Genomic DNA, 22,458 nt, shown 5'->3' on the forward strand with positions numbered 1-22,458 from the left:
GGTTTTAATCAAGAGTGTCTGGCAATCAAAAGCTACTCTAAAAATGGGAGAGTTACGTCCCCTTTGAATCCATTTCGCAATAATCATAACAATATTTATGTTATAAGAAGAAGACTGCGAAAGATCTATTATTGATTGCATACACTTGTTATAAAACAGAATTAAATAAAGTGTGAGTATAGAATTATTCCTATAACGTCATACTTATCTATTACCATACCTGTCAGTGTTTGAAATATATAATAAGTACGGTTTTACACTTTCTTACTCTTACTCTTAGTCTGACTTAGTCAGTAAAATAGAAAAACTGATGAGTGATGATGTGATACTAGCCTAGGCCTAGATAAGAAACCTCATCTTTTGACCCTACGTGTCTCGAGATAAGAGATGGTACTATATAGTTCCATCTGGCAAAGTATGACAAAATGCAAAAGTGAAAATTGTTTCTTAAAAACAACGATTGATTATTGTTATTTATTTATTACATTTCTGCCACATCCAACTACAATTATTAAGTACCGTATATACTATATAATCGTATCAGAAATGGGTACAAATCATCTCTTTCAAATCGAGGGGTTAAAAGCTGGGTTTGCCACACATTTTAAAACGGGACAGGTTTGACGTCTGAATGTCATGGAGGCAGGGCTAAACATAGGTCATGTACCAGCCAATCAATCGATGCGGGACATAAAACCACTAACTCCAAATATTCGCGTTTAAATTAATGAAGCGTTGTTTTTATCCGACATACACAGCCATACATCTCCCGTTTAAAAATATCGTCCCTAATAACGACTTAAATATGATTTTAAATATGATTTATACCCGTTTCATGTAGGATTATATGCTTAATTGTAGTTGGATGTGGCAGAAATATTATAAATAACAATAATCAATCTGTGTTTTGATGAAAAATATTGTCAATTTTGCTTACTGAGGCCTGATGTGATATGTGTTGTGATTTGCTACGTGGAACTATATAGCACCATCTCTTATCTCGAAACATGGAGGGTTGAGAGATGAGGTTTGTTATCTATAAAACCACAAGCAGAGAACCTTTATTCACGCATGACTAATGCACCAATGACCTATCTGATTTTGTTAAAAACTCCGCTTGATTAACTTTACTGACAATATTTGCATGTAAACGAAAGTTGTGGAAATCTTGAGTTGAAATTTCTGAAGATTTCAGTATCTGTTTGCTCAGTGCATTCAGTTATCTGTTGCTATGGTATATTTATCAAACCAGTGTAGAATCTATGATTTCTGGAAGGGTTAATACTATAGGAGGCCGATAGTAGGAGAGCAGTTTTAAAATGAAAGAAGATATAATTTGAAAGCCCATTCTGTGGGTTAAAAATATCATGTAATTCTAATGTAGTTGCGAGAGGTAAAAAAAAATCCTGTGTATTCCAAATTGCCAAAATGCTTTTTCACACCTCTGTTGAAAATCATGTTGAGTTCGTCCATGACGTAGCCTACATAATCACTAATTGGTTTATATTGCCTTTCACAGATTTCAGTGTGAGAAGCAGCCACATTCCTAAGACAGATCATCTTATTTAGATTTAGATTTTCTTTTATGAAAAAGATTTATGACACATAATTTGTTGTTAACATTATGTTACAAATATCAATCAAAGTGTACAGGTATTGATCATAGCCAAGCAAGACTAGTCTAATAGGGTTAGACTAGTCTAATAGGGTTAGACTAGAGATCACCAATCATCATGAACTCCTCCTGTCCTGGGAACTCAAAATTTCAGGACTAGCCCATAATCGATAAATGATATTTATTTTAGGTTTTAAGACATAGTACAGTATGATGTTGGTTCTGTCTTGTAAAACAGCGAGATGCCATTCAGTTTAAAGAAAAAGAAAGACGGTACAAAGAGTAAGACGACAATGCATCTCTTCAGATCACAAAGTGATGAAGCCAAAAAGAGATTACAGCACCAACTATATTTGGTAGGAAAACAAATATATTTGTTTAGTTCCAAAAATTAAGATATTTGATGATAATTGCTTTTTGGAATTTATTTTGGTCAGAAAAGATAATCTGGGTCAAATTTGAAGAGCAAAATTTTTTTGACTTTGTCATTAACCAATAAAAATTGTTTTGAATCTGTTGATTATTGAAATCACGTGAAATGAACTTTACGTTCTGAAAAACTGTTACAGTAAGTTCGTTTAGAGAAAAACTTCTCTGCAAATGTTATTATCATTAATAGTTTTCAGGATGTTCTCTCTTTTTTTTTAAAAGCAAACGTACTGTACAACTGTGTACGAAATCATCATTATTATTTCGTTTTTTCAGGCACAAGAGAACCCTGAACCATATATTGATATATCAGCATGTCAGATATCATCGGTAAATAATATCTTTTTATGTCAAAATTCACAATCTCTACCTACCTAAAAGATTTTAATTTCATGAAAATGTAAAGAACTCTACTGAACCCAAGGTTAATGCTGCTAGTTAAGTTATTATGGTTTGTGTAGAGTTTCGTTCTTGGTTTAGTTGGGTTTGTTTCTGTTGCTAAGGGTTAATGATGTCACAAGAAAACAACATTAAACAGGCATTTTGAAAGAGATAAGTCTGCCTATTGCAGATCTTTCTTTGTACCTTAAGTGTTATCTAAATTATTAATTAGACATTTATTAACATGACGATCATAATAAAGTCTTGATACCATCGGATGGCTCTGATTTTAAGTAGATTAGAATGGTTCGACCATTTAATGATTTAACTTAAAGTTAAAAATGGAGAAGTAAGGCTAAGACTCAATTGACCTGTACGGTGGTTACTATCATCAATACACACATCTATTCAAAACTACAACCATTGATAAATTCGCTCAAAATAAAGTAATTTAAATGAAATTTTCAATATATTCATTTTGCATTATCTATTTTGAAATATTGTTGCAAGAATGGCCAGTTCTTTATCTAAATATTACATAATGCCCATTTAAATTTGAATGAAGTTAGATGTGCTCGACCTAATGTCAAGTAATTTGGACTTCTTGGGTTAAATCAGGACAGAGATAAGTGTAGGAAAGTCTGCACAGTTTGCCTTTGTGGAATGAACCTTAGTGTTTATTTGACTAGGCCTGATATTTAGTGATATACTTGTTTGTAATATATAATCATATTATGGTCATTGATGATAAATGCTTTTCAAATGGAGGAGTTTAGCCGTTACCGCCATTGTTATTATGACCATAATAACTTATAGTAATTATAAATAATTTCCTATTTTGAATACCGGTAAATTAAATGAAGATAATTAGATTTACATTAAAACATATGTAATTTAGTATTTTTTCATTGATAAATTGATATTATAAAATATATGTAATTTGATATTATTATATTTCAGATTCCATCAACTGTTTATTCAACTTGTCGAGTATTAAACAAAGAGGTAATAATTTCAAACATGGACTCAATTCATTTCTTCTCAAACTATCCAAATCAACGTAAATTTGATCACCTTGATCAAACTTAAAATCGATGGATTAATAAACTGAAAGATTACAGAGTTTTCAAGTTCTTGCTAAAAAACAAAATAAAACAAAATTATGCGAAACAAAATGAGATTGCAATGTGTTTTAACGTCCTACTTTCCTGCACCGACTGAACTAATGAAGATGGGGATAATAAACAAAGAAATAGTGAGAGGTTTATATAATATGTATGATTATAATTATATCTTTTATTAGGTATTACTTCTACATGATAACTGGATATCAACATTAGAGGAAACAGGAAAACTCACAGATCTCATCTCACTACGAGTATGTACATTTACCTGATTTTAAACTCATTTTCAATGGAAAATTTAACAAATAGGTTTCTGACTAAGAATAAGATATCTGACTAGGCCACAGATATTTGAAGTGGGTGGGTCCCTCTGTATCTGTAATGTATGAAATAGGCCAATCATCCATTGGTTTCAGCCTTGTGGTTATCATTTTTAAATGTTAAATAATTTTAAAATCCTTTAGTACATGGACCTCCTGAAATGACTAGTAACTAGCACTCTTAAGACAGCCCCAAACCACCCAAATCAAGAAACTGTGGTAATCAATATTTACATTTACCATGGACCTTATAATACAGTGTTATAAAAGTTTAATTTTGAAATTTTAAAAATATTAGTGGTAGATTATCTCTCAGCATGGATTCAGTCCGATTAAATGGAGGCTGTTCCAAATATTTTATCTAACACTATCTTTTATCTAATGCATGCAGAACATGCTGAATTTTGTGAGATTTTCAATTCATCTTATCATTGTTAATACTGAAATAAATTGCACCATCTTTGGACTGATATTCTTTTTAGATATTCAACTTGGATGATAATGTAGTTTGCATGTGATTCAAAAACCCTCAGTGACTTTAATATAGGGTTTTTCACATCTTTTGAAATCTTTATAGACTTAAAACATACAAATGTTCCATGTTGCTGGTACACATAATATTAGGGCTTTATAAGCACCTATGCCAGATAAATATCGCTTAGACAGAAAGCTGAATGGTTTAGATAAATTTCATGATATATATGATGAATTGTGTTTATTTAAAGGTATTGGATCTGCACAATAATGACATAAAAAGTTTACCAGAAAATATTAAACATCTGGAGAATCTACAGGTAAAATGTTCCTTTCTTTTAAAGTAGAACAATTCATCAGCCATGATGATTGGTTGAGATGCATTGTCTCCTGATATCTTCCTGTTCAAGGGATGAGGAGAATTAAATTCTAGAACATTTAATAAAGTATCACCAATACTATAATTCTGTTATCCCTTATGAACATTTCTTTTTATAGGTTTTAAATCTTGAAGGGAACAAACTGAAAAAATTACCAGAAGAAATTGGTGATCTTCACAATCTGCAAACCCTCAATGTTAAAAGTAAGATTGTTATTATTTCCTCTTCTTTCTTTATATCTGTATATTTATGTAAATTGATATATTTTATAAATACACATTGTATTAATTGAATGAATTTTTTCAATGTCTGTTTTTGGGGTATACCACTGTTATGTAAGATATTTATACCCCTGCTAGGATGTAGTCAGGGAAGTAAATATCAGTTGATTTGTCTGTCTGTCACAATGTGTTTTTAGGGCGTAACTTGGTTTCCTTTTGATATAATTGCATGGAAAATTGTACATACATTAAACAACTACCGAGTTGTAATTTTTGCTATTTCAGAATTCTTTTCTGGAAATTTTTCCTTTTTTTTAAACTGTGGGTATTTGAGATAATTATGTGAAACTTTGTACTGGAGTTGTGCCTTTTGCTATTATTTGATTATGTGAGCTTTGCATTACATGTTTATCTTTGAAACATTATTCTTTCCAGATAATAAAATACAAGAATTACCTAAATGTATTAGTGGTTTATGTCGATTAAGAACCTTAGATATTTCCAATAATGAAATCTCCAAGTTACCGGTTGACCTGTGTATGATTCGTACATTAGAAACATTGACCCTTGATAGTGATCACATGAAACATCCATCTACAAGTGAGTTTATCATGTAATGTAATAATTTAACCATTGTCTTCTTGGGAATTGAGTGGCTATTTGTATATCAAGACCCAAGTACCTCCTGTAACCCAAAAATTAAATTGTTCGGTCATTAATGAAGTCCAGTATAGAAATTTTTATGTACACCAGACCACACTGACAAAGTTGTATAGACAAGTGAATTCATGATACCATACCATAGATATAAACATGAAAAATGAATGTAATTTGCAAGGTTTCTGTTTATTATCAAAAATGACCGATAGTCAAAATTTTGAAGAGAAAGCCCTGCATTATAGATATCCTTTCCAAATTCTATAGTTAAAGAAATTTATAGATATTGATTTTTTTTATATGTATATTATATATTGGTATTCATTTTCTATTCAGCTGTGTTAAAATTCCATTTTCATTTAGAAAATTATAGGTAAAATAGTCTGTACATTCTTTCATATAAACAGTCCAACATTAATTATTTTACCCAAGATTACTTTTATATATATTATTTAATACTTTATTTCCAGATATTTGTGAAAAGGGAACTGAAGAAATAATGAAAACTTTATGTAACGGTAATTATATGTCTATGATAAGATTTGTCACTTTGAAATATAAATTTATAGCAGAAATGTTTTCTTGTGTTTGGAAAACGCTCTTATGTTGATGATATTCGATACCCATGATCAGTTGACTCAGAAAATGACAAACTCAGAAATTTGTCAATTATGCTGGTTTAATCACTGGTTAAGAAAAAAGATATCTCGGGTGGAAATGAATGTATTTTGATTCGAGGACTCTGATGTTGTACACTAATTATAATTTGTACTATTTCAGAATATGGTATAGAATATCAAGCGCCATCTAATTTTCTACTCAATGTATTAGATACACCTAAACCTATGAGTAGTTCTTGGAGTAATAACTCTTTTAAAGTTCGAAAAGAAGAAGTTAAACTATTGGTATGTAATATCCATCTGTAAAACATTACATTGTCATTTAAAATTGTTTTTGCATGGATAATATGCACAATAAAGAGGTGCTTATTAAAGATTTTGTGTTTTTCTGTGATTACAAGAGTAGAGATATTGTTTTATTGTTTTATTTCGTGTTCCAAATGTCATCTTATGCAAATAGTTGAGTCTTTTCATTGATATCATGAACTCTGTGTTAACAATACTTAATTATCAAGAAAGAAGCGGTTTTTTTATAAGTTATGAGTAATCAGGATTTATATGTAACCTTTTTTCTACCTTGTTGTCACTTTAATTTTATGTGATATATGAAATGATAAATTTTGTAGGAAACAGTTGAACAGTATCAGAATTTAGCGGTAAGCATTAACAGAGTTTTTACTGTTTAAACTGAATAGTAGTTATTAATTAAAACCTCAGTACACCAGATGGCCAATTCTTATTAAATTTGAACAAAAATAATGTCTTAAAAGTGTTCTTTAGATAGTAATATAAACCATTAAAACAAAAAACCTGGTTTAGATGCCACCTTGAGCTTGATGTTTGTGGATAGAAATAGAATATCATTCAAGCGTTGGCTAACAATTTAAGAAGAAAACAAGATGGTGTCATAAAATTGTTAAAAACAATAGCTGCTCATAACTTCAGTTAGGATTAATCGATTTGAATAATTTTTGAACCAATATACTTTTTAGCTGCTGTATATTGTCTTTTAAGACATATTTGTTCATCAATCTGGAATATTGTATCTTTAATACCGAAAACATGTAATATGTTGTAGGCTTCAGTCAGTGATATATTAAATACATGTACCGCAAAAGTATTCTCACCTGATGCCAATTCCTGTTTATAACTTTAATGGAATTATTAATTTCTTTGGCAAAGTCATATATCCTAAATATTTGTTATTCATTTATGTATATGTTCTGGTTTTGTAAATAACAAACCATTGTAAAGAAAAATCAAATTATGCACAATCAACATGATTCTGTACAGCTTTTGTTTTTATTTATTAGGATCAAAAACATAAGGAGAGAGTTGAGTTAGAGAAACAGATGTGTGATGAACAAATTGCTCAAGCTAACTTAGCTAATGCTGTAGGACATAATAAACAACATTTAGTTGACAGTATTACTAAGGTATGATGTAATAAACCACATTTAGTTGACATTATTACTAAGGTATGATGTAATAAATAACCTATAGTTGACAGTATTACTAAGGTATGATGTAATAAACAGCATTTAATTGACAGTATTACTAAGGTATGATGTAATAAACCACATTTAGTTGACATTATTACTAAGGTATGATGTAATAAATAACCTATAGTTGACAGTATTACTAAGGTGTGATGTAATAAACAACAATTAGTTGACAGTGTTACTAAGGTATGATGTAATAAACCACATTTAGTTGACATTATTACTAAGGTATGATGTAATAAATAACCTTTAGTTGACAGTATTACTAAGGTATGATGTAATAAACAACAATTAGTTGACAGTGTTACTAAGAATTACTAAGATATGATATAATAAATAACATTTACCTGACAGTAATACTAAGGTGTGATTTAGTGAATAACGATTAGTTGACAGTATTGCAAAGGTATGCTATAGTAAACAACAATTAGTTGACAGCACTACTAAGGTATGATGCAATAAACAACAATTAGTTGACAGTATTACTAAGTTATGATGCAATAAACAACATTTAGTTGGCAGTATTAGTACTAAGGTGTGATGGAATGAAACTGAAATGTCAGTTTAATGTTCTACTTTTCTGCACAGACTTGGCTAATGAAGATATGCATACACCATTCAGTGTGCTATGAGGTAAAATTTGTCTGGACAGTGGCTCTACGGTATACTCTTATTTCACATTCCATATAGAAAGGGTTCTTTCAGGTGCACACCAATGTGTAAATGGGATTTCAGTTTTTCGCACCATCTGAAAAACTGTGCATTGTCCCTTGCCAGGCCCTCCCTCAAACACCACTGACAAGGGGGAATCACACCCTTTGGTTTGATATAACGTTTAGTTGACAGATTATATGTATAATTTAAAGTATCATTCAAATGTGATATTCTGAATAGTATTTCAATGAAGTTTCACATTTGTATGATACAACGAACAAAACTTATTTTGTAGAGTAAACTTCTGATGTTTGACTAAATTACTGATGTTTGATGTAGTTGACTTATCAAATAGAATCTGAATTGTTGTAGTGATGAATAAATTGTTGTATTTATATTTAGGATCAAGAGAAAATAGAACAGGAGTTATCCGAGATATCAACTCGTAAAGAAGCAGATAGGCTGAAATTATTTGCTGAACTTGTAGCAGGTATTTTGATTTAACATATTTCAAGGTGGATTTACATCCTTTATTGTGATTGACAGCTAGGAAAAAAACACCACTAGATTTGAAATATTCTTTGTGGAAAAGCTCTTCTTTAAATGTTAAAAAGTGCTTTTCTGTATTTCATTTGTTGGTGTTTACCTTTTAAACTGAATACCCAAAATATTTTTATAATAATGAATGTAAACCTAGTAACCACCAATTTATATAAACAGCAAACTTTTCAAACTTTTATCAAACACAGTACTTTGACAGGACTCGCATTTCGGATTGGTTATCTTCACCTGTGTTATGTTCCATATTTGACTTTGTCCAGAAATGAAATGAAATGGGGTTTAACATCCTACTGTTCTGTTCCTATACGGGACTAATTAAGACAGGCATATGCCATAGAGTGTGCTATGAGGGAAATTTGTCCATGCAGCGGCACTATGGTCTAATCTTATATCAAATTCCAACTGCCAAGGGATCTTTTACGTGCATGCCAATGTATACATGGGACCTCGGTTTTTTGTCCCATCTGAATGACTAGACAGATGTCATTGTCAGGCCCTCCGTTCTGCACCACTGACAAGGGGAAACCACGTCGGAAAATCCTGATGAACTTTCTCAGCCAGTACAGAGATCAAACACCCAACCTCCAGACTAGCGAGCCAGCGTCTTACCCACTTAGCCACCATGGTTCCTGTCTAGAAATGAGTTACAGGGTTATATTCACTGCATATGTAGAATCACCTTGTAATTTCTCACTAATGCAGCTTGAATATGAGTGAACTAGCATTAGTAAAAGTAAAACCATTAGGTTTAACATTAGTAATTAACACTAGAGGATGTATTGTCTATTCTCATTAGTTCTCACGTAGATAAATTAGAACATTACGTGATGAGGTGACATGGTGATGTAGTTTCATATATCAGCTACCAATAGAGGTCGCAAGTAAAAATACTAAATTTAACAGGAAGAAACCAAAGGGCAGGGGGTATTAGGTTTAATTGACAGTGTCCTTACTGCCTCATCCCAGTTGATTTGTGGCTCTATTATAGATAATAAAACAAGTCATCTTTCCATGCCTCATTTCTTTCCATGTTACACGAGGCAACACCAAACAAACCAACACTTGGTGTCATATGCTTATGGACGTGACATGGATTTGTTCCTTTCATGCACCTAAACAAGCAGTTCTAGTTTATATTTGCTTTCTGATATGGCAATCATCTGATCAATGTATTTAATTTTGGCATTTGCAATAGTTAACGATCTGATCAGTGTATTTAATTTTATCATTTACAGTGGAGAAAAGTGCTGATCTATTAATAAGCCAATTACTAGATATCAATGAAAAAGCTAAGAAAACGGAACATATGTTGGAGATTGTTGAAAAAGAAAGGTATGTTGTCAAACTTTAATCGATTTATTTCATGGTATCATTTCATTTTGTTTTTTGTAAGTTATAGTTAATTTATGATCAAAGATCAAATCCTTCTAAAACAGATCTGTAATTTACGTTATACTATATAATCTGTTCTAATATAGGAGAGAAAAAGATGATTGGTTTGTTGTTCGCTGGGAAGAAGTACAAAATCTTCGTAAAAGAGATGTTTTAGGTAAGATGTTTTCATATGTACTTATCTTGTTTTCTCATCAAAAATGAATGATTTGTTTCATGACTCACTAATACTTTGTTTTGAGTAAGAAACTTCATAGTAAAGTTTGAACATGCATTTTGGGCAGCTCTTAGAAATAAAATAAAATCATAATAATAATTTTCTAGTCAAATAAATTTTGCAATTGAAGATGAATCTTTTGTTAGAAGTGTAGGTATTCAAAAAAGATATTAATTATTTGTTTCATTAGAATTGTATTCTGTGATTGTTATTTGTTAATGAAAGTTAAACATTTGTCTCACTATTAGTTGCCATGGAAAAAATGTTAAAAGAATCTGATGAATCAGAAATATTACGACAGACGTTTACATCAGATAGAGAATACAATGCTAGAAGATATTTAGCCGAGTAAGTATATATATATCTACCTGTTTATATATGGGGAGCTGTAGAGGCTCAGTGTGTAAGATGCTGGCTCTCCTACCTCAAGGTCTCAGGTTTTCTCTTGTGTAATACAATTTGGTAAATTTATGCGGGATTGCATTAGTCGAATATAAGTGCACCAGAGGATATGATTCATAATTTGATAAATACATATTAAGGTCTAAGACCAAGGATAAATTCTATTGTCTATTACACTCATGTGAGGAATATCCCATTCCATATTTGGCTTAGTCATGTGGTCATTCGTAACCAATCATCATAATTAATTAAGTAATATTTGACCAATTAAATAATAGATAACAAAAGTTAAGGCATATAAAAACACTTGAGATGTGCACGATATTAGACATAATGTAGATTTGAGAGGGCACACATCATGTTGTTAGCTCTTTGTTCCTCCTGTAACATTTTGTTGATTGGACTTAACAAGGTTTTAGAATGACACCGACGATATGCTGTGGGCCTTCCGAGAGTTCCGTCTGACCACTGAATTCTTGTCAACCCGCCAGTCTGCTGGGATCACTTTGGTCAGTGGCTGTGGTGTGTTGGCACCATTACCACCCCGATCTCATTAGCCCTGACGTAATGTGAATCAGCTGATCGAAGTGTGTCACTATTATACTGTCATGTTTTATCTACCTGTAATTTAAATGCTGCCGTATATTATGCTTATCCATGAAAAAAAAATGTTTATTTGATGATCAATGATTTTTAAATGATCATGCATATAACATGAAGCATTACCCAAACTGTCATATGAAAATAGACAATTGAAGATCTGTGCTTCAGCACAAAGATCTATGCTTCAGAATGTTAACACAAATACTTCCTCAATTTTCTATTCTTAATAATACATGAAAAATAATTCAGTGAAAAAGAGAGGGTGGATTTAATGCATATGTTTATAGAATGATTACTGGTATGTTAAAAGAGTGTATTATATATTTATAGAGAACAATCAACATCAGATAAACAGTTAAAAGATATTTTACATTCTAGAGATGTTGGTCAAAAAGTACTTATTCATACACTAGCTCAACAAGTAAGTTAATTATATCTTAGATCAGATCTTGTTTTTTTAACTCTGCTAAAATTCCAGTACAGTATCGAACATGTCTTGATCAGGTGCTGTCATATACCTGAAGCAGTGGCCCGAGAAATCCCTCTCTAGCCATTGTAATACTTAGACTGAAAACTTGAGTTTTTGGCTGAGTGTGTCCAATCAAATCTCTCTCGAGTACAGTAAAGTAAAGGGAATTTTCATAACTGCCGCTTAATGGGGGTGACCTCTTAAAAAATGAAAAAAATCCCAGTGTTTGTAAGTGCTGATTTCAAGAAAATTTTTACCCTGGTCTTGGATGCACCAGAAGCAAACATCGATACTCGCTTCAGTAAATTTGGCCGTCGTTAAAACTCACTATTGGAATGAAAATTCTTTGACTCTAAAAAGGGCCTGTCTGTATATTACTGCCTACCTTTAATATTTATCCATTTTTGTGAAGAAAGTCCATGAATTATTTATTTTATCAAAAATGCACATGTGGTATTTCTATCCAGTTTGGTGGAACACAATACGTAACATGACAGCCCTTCTCTTTGACAGTTGAAAAAATGTATTAAAAGATGGTGAAAATATTGTTTGTCTTGTGTGCTCCAAGAGATGATAAAAAGTTCCCAGGTGCGCGGTGATTACCAACTGTTTACATTGTAGCTATTTTGGATAGCCTTGTTTATCACACAATATTCTGTTATACACTAGTTAATTGAGCGTGATTCATTTCGTGCGTTATGACGTAATGTAGCCACGATTGTCACCAGACACTTTACGGTAACATATTTAGAGTTGGTTAATCCCGATTGATTTTGTTTTGTACCAATATATTGGTTGTTGACCGGACTGTTGAACCAATCATTATTTGGGACAGAAATTTGCGGCGAGTATGGCAGTGCTCGAGTGGCATTAGATCTAATCAACCGATACACTGCGAGGAGTATGAAGTCCAGTATACATTGGAATTTTAAACTCTAGTCACTATTTTACACCATGTTGAGATAATTTGTATGTAATGTATAATAATGGGCTTTTCAGAACATTAGTATTATATTATCATTATTTGTTTCCATAGAAACACAAAAAAATGATAAAATCTGAGGAATTACTGATTAGCAAAAGACACAACTACTGTAACAGGTTAATTTGTTCCCCAAGTTTATGATAAATGCTCTGGAAACAAAACAGAGGTGAAACGATTCAGTATGGGACGCTAAAAAAAACCACTAGGATAATAACTTGTACCGGTAATTAAATCCAATATATTTTGTAATAATAGGATGAATTACAGAAACAAGCCTTTGAAGTTTTACAACTACAGAAAGATGCTAAACATCAGCGTATTACCAGTGAAATAGAACTTATAGAACATGAATTAGCAGAACTTTCTAGAATAGAAAGAGACAGAAGAGACTTACGTGCTGAAACTGAAATGGTAAATATATCGTATTCACTTATACCATATAATGCACCACTCATACATATTTTCTGAATGATATTTTATCTTCTTAAGCCTCATCTTGAGTTATTAAGGAGCGTTTAAGACGATTTATATGGGTGACTTTTAAAGCATCAGTACATCAGGGTTTAGTGAGATATGATGGGTTTCTTAAAATCTCACATACCTTACACTATTTTATTTTTTTACATTATATCTGAGTTTTTGAGATTTATAGTGATAGGATAGCTCATTTATGCAAATCAACTGATGACAGATGAATAATTCATCTATACATTTAGTGAATCTCAAAGAAATTATATTTTTTATGCAGAGAGAGATGATTCCCCCTTTAATGTTTTTTTTACACAATAAGGCTTTAACTGTTCCTGTAACCTTTTTTGGTGATATTTGTAGAATTTATTATGTGAAAAGAGAATTGCCTTATGCTCTATGTTGAGTCAACTTATGAGTGAACAAGAAAAACGCCAGAAAGAACTTAGTAAAAGACTGGTAAGCTCATATTATTTTTGATTCATATTGATTAATGTCATATACATACATACATACATACATACATACATATATATATATATATATTTTCTTCCAATAACATACCTTGATTAATAGGTTAAGTTTTGAAGTTTTGGGTATAGGTAGAAAGATTTGTAATTAATTTGTATCATAAGGCCTGTCATTGAGTCAACTGGCGTGGTTTCGAATCCCCGGTTGTACGTGACAAGGAGTAGGATTGCCTGTCCAACCTCGTGGATTTTCTCCAGGTCCTCCGGTTTCCTCCCACTGCTAAAGACCCCTATGCGCAAGCGAATTATTGAAATAAAATTGAAACCATATGTTAGTCCTGAAATGACCTAGTCTGTGTCGACTGGACGTTAAACTCCATTTCTCTCTCTCTCTTTGTAATTAATTCTATAACCAGTCTTATGTACTGTTGTCAAAATATGATTCCCATGTATATCCATCCAACCTCGATTTAAAGAGCTAAACTAACAAGAGCTTTGAACATACATGCTTCAAAATCAACAGCCCTTAGCACTGTAGGCAAATTTCTATTTTGATCATGTGTACTGTATGTAACCCTGAAACATGTAAATATTAACTATCCCAGTTTACTGAACAAGTTAGAGAAAAAGTGATCATTTTTCCATTGAGTTGTGCAGCTCATTTTTGAAACTGACCAAAACTACTGCTCTCTAGACTGCATAAAACTACCTCTGTCCCAGTACAAATACCGGTATACAGTCCTTAAATAGTTAACAGCTATTTATGTGACTCATTAAGTTAAATTATTATGATCTTCTTTATAAATTTCTATGTTTCATATTACAGTTAGAAATGGAAGAACAGAGATTAGATGGTCAGACTGATTATTGGATGGTTCAATATCAACGTTTAATGGACTCGAAACCACAACAACTTATAGATCAGGTATATGCAGCAAATATTCTCATGGTTAAATAAATACAGGATAAGGTTTCAGTTTATATTCTACATATTTAGATCATAAATTTCTTGATAACTTAATCAAGATTACTTAATAAGAAAATAATAATCTAATTGTCAGTTCTGTGATCACTTTTACATCGGCAAACTTCCTAAAATATTGTTCATTGTTAAACTAAAGAAATGATCTGATTGTAATGTCCTTTATTGCCGTAAACCGTGTTGGACAGCCATCCTCAGTTCTCTGTGGAAACTAAAGACTTATTTGAAATACATGTTACATTGGTAAGAAGAAAATTCCTATTTCTGATAATTGCTTTCGGGTTTATTGCCCTTGATCATTTTGAAGAATCTTGTGAAATTTAAATACATTTATTAGATCGAGAGAAAATGTAGGCCGTTGACTTCATTTGCATTGTTTACATTTTTAAGGTGGAAGAGTGGCTGTATTTCAACTATTTGTTGATTTTGAATTAAAGCACTTTTAGTCAGCTGGTTATAGTCAGCTGGTTAAGAATGAGATTTTTAAAAAAAAACTTTTACAATGGTTTTATAAAATCATTAGGGCTTGCCATAGCCTGTCAACCTATCATTGTGCTTTATTCTAGGAACGAAATCTCGAAATAGCAGTGGTTAAAATTCTACAGAAATCTGCAGCAGAAGATTATATACCGGTTTTTGCTCGACATCGTATGACCATTGAAACAATGTTACAATTATCAGAAGATGATATGAAACAGGTAAAATATATTAGTGTGGAGCTTCACTTGACATGAAGTCAGGCTTAACGACCACTTTCACCTAGACTGATATCAATTGATATTGATTGATATTTACTATTGTAATGTTTGGATTAAGAATTTGTGTTTCCATGGAGATACATGTCTGTACATGGTAGATATGCACAAGAAATGTGAACTGTCTTAACATTAATTATGCATCTCTTTGTGTAAAATCAATAATTCTACTATACTCATTTTATATATATGAGGGCATGAGGCTTTGGTAACCAAACTATGCATAAAAACAAAAACAACACCAGGGAATTATCAGCATTAAAGAATTAATATTGTGATACATTTTAAACTATTATTCTTAGTTTGCTATTTAGATTTTACTAGAAGATATATTCTATTATTTTCTAGATTGGTGTATTTAAATTCAAATAAGTGCAAACATATCTTTTAATTTATGAGTTAGCTGTAAGAAGATCTATTAATTATTAAGTTATTTTTTGAGATAGGTGTATTTGAATATAAGCGGTGATTATGTATAAAAAAAAAGATGTATTATTTTAGATATGTATGTATGAGCCAGCTGTAAAAAGATCTATTAATTTATTTGTTTGAATATATAGATAGAACTCAATGACCATTGAATACCGCTCGGGTTATTCAATGGTTCAAGAGAGTGTATCCCTGCGCAAGTATTCCACGAGCGATAGCGATATTCTATAACTACATGCAAATCTTAAAATACACTGTACTATCTAGATTATCATAAAAAATCATCACCACTAACGTTAAAATTCATCATAGGTTCCGCCCTTTTTTCTTTCTTTTTTACAAAAATTGTGGTTGCCTAGTTGTGACGTCATTACAGTTTGACGTAGTTCTGTAAGTGATGTCATTATGGACAAAAGTAGAACGTTTTCAAGCCATTGAAAACAACTATAGGTTATTTAATGGCCATTGAATACAACTATAGGTTATTCAATAGCCGTATTCAATGATATTTGCTTGTATTTGCATGTAGTTATAGAATAAAAATAGGTATAAAAGATGTATTATTTATTTTTTAGATGGGTATATATGAGTTAGGTGTAAGAAGATCTATATTAAATAATATTGATGATTATAGAAGACACAATAAAACAACAGATAAAGAGCAACAGGTATGCCTACTACTTGAATCGTATAAAAAAATCTCATTCTACTACAATTTTAATAAAAAAGGGAAATTGTGTTAAAAAAATACAAATAAACTTTCAGGGAATCTTGAACCTCCCCAAATGTTAATTGTAAATTGATAACTCATTTGTTATAGCTCATTCATGTCCCAGGATTGAATCGCAACTTGAGACAATAATGATGTCCACACAAAGATGTCTTACTTTGTTCACAATGAACCTCTTTTCATATATGTTATATTCTTTGTAGTTTGCCAGCTCTTCCGATCATACACCTTCTGCTCCTCCAGCAACACCTAAGAATGTTAGTCCTGATGAAGGTTTGTCGGCCTTACGTAGACAGAAATCAGTCACTGCTCGAGGTCTACATTCAGAATGTGCCATATGTTTAGATCAAGAGGTAATTAGTTTTTATAGATAATTCTTAAATTCAAATGGATTAAGAAGAGTCCCATCCAAAGATTTTATGAAACAGTTGTAGTTGATGCTGTCTGTGTTTATATTGTCTGCAGGTAATGCTAAATGTTAACAAGTTTTCAGTTCATCATGTCTTTATGAATACTGTATTACTATATAATGTTCATTGTTCCCTAAGTGTAGTGACTGTAGTCTCTGTTAAAACATGAAAGGTAAAAATTTCTATTTTCTGTTTCAGTCACAAGTGTTATTCCTGAATTGTGGTCATGTTTGTTGTTGCTCAGAGTGTTCTACTCCATTAACAGAGTGTCCATTGTGTCGAGCAGCCATTGTGCAAAGAATAAGACTCAATCTTGTCTAAACATAACTTACACAAATCAACAATTATTCTCCATGTATGTTAAACTCAGTTGAAATATTCCAAATCAAACTACTTAATTCTCGGTGATTTGAAACAAATGTGTTGTCGTTATCTAATGATAACAAAAAACAAGATGAGGTAATATAACAAAGAGGAAAAAAAATAAAGTGCAGATCACTAGGCATTGATGCTACTTGCTCAGCAATATTCAACCATGGAGAAAAAAAAAACAGTAAAAAAGTTAGCATATATGTTTCGTATCATCTTGACTTTCTTAAAATGTGAATATATATATGTAAATACTGATCAATATACTCATCTGTTATTAGCATTATATGTCAACTTGTTACAGATATTCTAATTACTGGTAATACATCAGATTCACTGATTGTTAAATGTAATGTGGCAATATAAAGATGTTACTAGATTAGTTCAGGCCTAATAGTTTATATCATATAATAAGTGTTCCCAGCTAGATTAAATATTTAAAAACACTAGTAAAATATTAGTATTTATCTATGATGCATGCTCAGTTGGTATATATAAGTGTCAAATGAGAAACCCCTTGGATAATAAAATAATGGGAAAATGTTGTTTTTGATTCAACTGTATTTCAAGTAAAACATCTGATCGAATCAAACCTGTTCATCTTCATGCATTTAAATTTAATTGAATCTTCCCCTTGATATATTATTTGGGTCTCCAATTTCCCAGTATGAATTTTTTATAAACCCACAAGGAAATGTGGGTGAATATTGTTGTCACCACTGTCTGTCTGAATGACATCCACAAATGCTTGTAGACGGTCTAGAGGCTTAAATTATCATCTGAAAAATCCAATGGTTTTCAATGCTGTTGGAGTTATCACCCTTAATCAATATGACAAATCTTGTGGACGCTGTAGAAGCTAAAGTTATCATGTGATTGATTTGAAATTTATCCTCCAGTGTTTATATTCATAAGATGAAGAAGTCTATGGATTTATTAAAGTTATTATCTGATTACTGGTACATGTTTCGTATAATAAATGTTAGCACTAGGAAGAACTAGAAGGCAATCAAATTTTAATTATTTTTGATAATTACTTTTTGGATTGTTACTCTTGATCAGTTTTTAGCTGCTTTGGGTATGTTTTATTGGCTGGCAACGTATTTTCAATTTAGCAGAAGACACAAAATGACATTGTAGCAGACTAAAATTCAGGGTCAGTAATTGAACACCAATTTTGTTATCCTAGGGGGCGACCTTAGAACAATTTGTAGCATTAATATTTGTATAATAAAGTAACTGTCTATATCTTGATTACTATATATGGTATTATAATTAAGAAATTACTATAAACGGTTGTTATTTAGTAGATATTATTTATTTTTAAGAAATTACTATATAAGCCATTAATTGTTATTTTAGTAATTATTTCCTATATTAAGAAATGACAATACTAAAACAATGATTGTTATTTTGTACCTATTAGTTCTTTTATTTTAGAGTCTCATACTTGATTGTGATTATATACACGTTCTTTATATTGTAAATACATTTTTATGATTTGTTTTTTTAATTTAATGTCTGTTGTTATATATATAAAACTTTTATAATAAGGTATCCATGCTTCAGTGGACACATTAGCCGAATCATTCGGCGCCAAATTTTATTTTGTCAGAATGGGTGGACACAGGCGAATGCATCACCTCACAAATCACATAATTTAACATGGCGGCGTCTATATCTTCAAACAATCACGTGACTTCTCGATAGGAATGAATGGTGATTGGCTAATGGTTATAAAGCAGTGGACACATTAGGTGAATATAATTTGGCTGAATATTATATCAAACAATTTTTATTCGGGTGAATCATTCGGCGGAATGACAGTGAACACACTAGGCTGATTTTGGCCGAATCATTCGGCTAGGGTGTTCACTGCTTTAGATATTATAGTCCCTACATTTGTTATAATATAATCTCTACTGTTGTTACTTCTATACTTGTCGGTGAGCTCTGTACATTTCAAATTGAAGAGATGTTCCCCACTGAGTAATAGTATTTCATGTATTCACAAAACAAACACAATTTGTATTGTTCAGGTTAATACTGGTAGTCATGGTCACTATAGTTATAGATGAGATTCATTTAGTTCGGCATTAAACTAATATCTATCTACCCAATGTGGAAATATTGTTAGAATATAGCAAAACAATTATATGTGACCAATGCAATTAAAAACAAGAGGCATTATCACTTTGACAAAAAAAACATGCTTATCGAAGTATTGAAAATACCATTACCGACATCCTTATGGCTGTTTTCCATGTAAGCATTTCCGTCAGTTACATGTAAATAGTCCCATTACATTTGCATTAGACCAACTTTTTGTTAGAGAAAATGTGTACCTGGAAAACAAGCCTTAAATTAAGTCTGTGAACACCACAATAAATTATGTACGATTTAAAAGTTATCTTGGCAGTGGTTTTGCAGATTTGTCCTTAATCTGATTACCGAAGTGACAGTGCCTCTTTACACTTAGTCTTCCCGCTTGATGTGTATTAAATACTTGCCTACATTGTTACAAGTATTATAATGTATCTTTGTTGATTGTAACTTGTAAGGCTTAGTTATTTTTATACGCCCACATTTTCATGTGGACGTATATTGTCGTCGCCCCTGTCTGTCCGGATGTCCGTCCACAAATGTTTGTGAACACTCTACAGTTCACAATTTTTATCCGATTTCAATAAAACTTGAAATATAGGTTTATCACCCTAAGATTTTGGTTCCTTTCGATATTGGCATGTATTGGACTGTAACTTCATGGATTATGGCCCCTGATTGTACGAAAAATCACGTGTTTAGCTTGTGAACACTTTTATCCGATTTGGTTTAAACTTGAAATGTATGTTTTGTAACCCACAGATCTCGGTTCCTTTCGATATTCATGCATATCGGACCATAACTTCCTGAATTATGGCCCCTGATTGTACGAAAAATCTTCTATTTAGCTTGTGGACCCCATATAGGTCACAATTTTTATCCGATTTAAAAAAAATGTGTATATTTATTTATTTTACACCCTAAGGATGGTTGAGTTTGAATTTCGTAAAAATCGGACCGAAACTGACGGACAAAATGGCCACCCCTCGTTCGCAAATAGTGTCAAAATATTGCTTATCAGGGTTGTGGACCCTCTGGAGGTCACAATTTTCATCTGATTTTGATGAAACTTGAAATGCATGTTTATAACCCACAGATCTCGGTTCCTTTCGATTTTCGCGCATATAGGACCATAACTTCGTGAATTATGGTCCCTGATTGTACGAAAAATCGCATTTTTAGCCTGTGGACCCCATAGAGGTCACAATTTTTATCCTGATTATTACCCCTGATTGTACAAAAAAATCGCTTTTGTTTTTAGCTTGTTCTCTATCGATCTATTGCAAAATGTGGGCGTATCCTACCTGGCAGTCGCTGGTTTAAACAGAAACCACTATTTGATAGTATTATTTTAAAAAAAAAAACAAAAAAAAACGGGTTCAGTTGCATTTAATCTTATGGACATTGAAGGATTTTTAATGTGATTCAGTGTGCAAAATTAAACACTAAGAAATGGTCTACTACTGACAAGAACCTAGTACACAGAATTAATCAGTTTTATTTACTGAAATATATACGAAAATTCATCATTAATAATAATATTTAGGTAATCCACACTTCAACTTGTAGGTGAAACACATCTTATTGTAGTTAATGAAATACAGGGAAATATATTTACATACAGATATTACCACAAACAGGTAATTAAGCGTGGTGGATTTATTAAAAACAGACTAAAAGACTAAAAATCACAATCTCTATGCTTCTTCTTTTTAGCAGTTAAAAAGAATTCATACATAAATAGTAATTATTGTTTTTAAAGTCTGTAAATTTCTAATATAACAGTATGATAATTCAAATGGAATCTCACAGCACATAAAATCAGGTTAGTCGCAGATGATGAAGATTGATTTATTGGGAGATCTGAAAAATATATCCACTTCAATCCCAATTGAAGATATGGATTAAAGATGCATTATGTAAGATTTAGATACAGAAGATATATTTTGAAAATTTCAGTCAAATTTCTTTATTCTGAGCGAAGTTATGAATGTTTGAAGCTTTGACAGGTAAATAGTCTTGATTATGTCATTGTAAAAAAAAAATGTCTTAAATAATAATTTATATAACATTTGAAGTCAAAATAAAAACCTGCTCTAAGCAGATTTATATCTTACATAATGCATCTTTAATGATCTATTTGTAAAGGTTTAAAAGAGAAATAGCGCTCAATATGATTTCAAGTGTCTGTGATATTAAATTTCAAGGGTTATTGCTGGTTTCTTTTCTACTGTGTTTAATGTAAATATTCATGTATTGTTAATTTATATATAAACTTGCCATTAATGTTAGTCCTATTACATTTCATTTCTGTGATTTTCTAAAAATAAACTCTGCTAAAATAAATATTGATTGGAAAATATGTTATATGTTACTTCAGGCTAGGCACAGTTTAATAATACATATTTGATGTACAAATAGGTTAAAACAATATGTAAATAACTTGTTTAACTTTTTGTGGGTTTATTATGTATTTTGAGCCTTTAATTCTATTTTTACTGGTCATTTGAGACTGACAACACCATTTTGGGGCAAAATAGGTCATTTGGGGACTAACATAGAGTATGTCTTTACAGACAACCCTAATCCTGGTAACATACAAAGCTGAGAATCTTGAATTGATGACAGACCTTATGATCTAAAGTACATGTATGCTTTATTCCAACCCATCATAAAGTACAGCCCTACATACCAATACAAACAACTTGATTAATCAGCAAGATCAAGGTCTTGATA

The 22,458-nt window shown here is 31.5% G+C and overlaps 1 protein-coding gene across 1 annotated transcript; it reads left to right on the forward strand.

Annotated features, from left to right (window-relative positions):
- Window positions 1-71: 71 nt before the first annotated feature.
- LOC126829132 (E3 ubiquitin-protein ligase LRSAM1) lies at window positions 72-22,385 on the forward strand. Its single transcript, XM_050558994.2, has 24 exons — window positions 72-172; window positions 1,806-1,971; window positions 2,321-2,374; window positions 3,386-3,430; window positions 3,729-3,803; window positions 4,595-4,663; window positions 4,842-4,926; window positions 5,380-5,544; window positions 6,072-6,119; window positions 6,382-6,506; window positions 6,848-6,877; window positions 7,535-7,657; window positions 8,780-8,867; window positions 10,174-10,270; window positions 10,417-10,487; window positions 10,796-10,895; window positions 11,883-11,973; window positions 13,262-13,417; window positions 13,838-13,933; window positions 14,771-14,869; window positions 15,493-15,624; window positions 16,686-16,778; window positions 17,044-17,193; window positions 17,449-22,385. Exons 2-24 carry the CDS (start codon window positions 1,858-1,860, stop codon window positions 17,569-17,571), a joined length of 2,229 nt encoding a protein of 742 aa, XP_050414951.1. The 5' UTR covers window positions 72-172; window positions 1,806-1,857; the 3' UTR covers window positions 17,572-22,385.
- Window positions 22,386-22,458: the final 73 nt, after the last annotated feature.

Source organism: Patella vulgata, chromosome 1 (genome assembly GCF_932274485.2).
Source record: "Patella vulgata chromosome 1, xgPatVulg1.2, whole genome shotgun sequence".
NCBI lineage: Eukaryota > Metazoa > Mollusca > Gastropoda > Patellidae > Patella > Patella vulgata.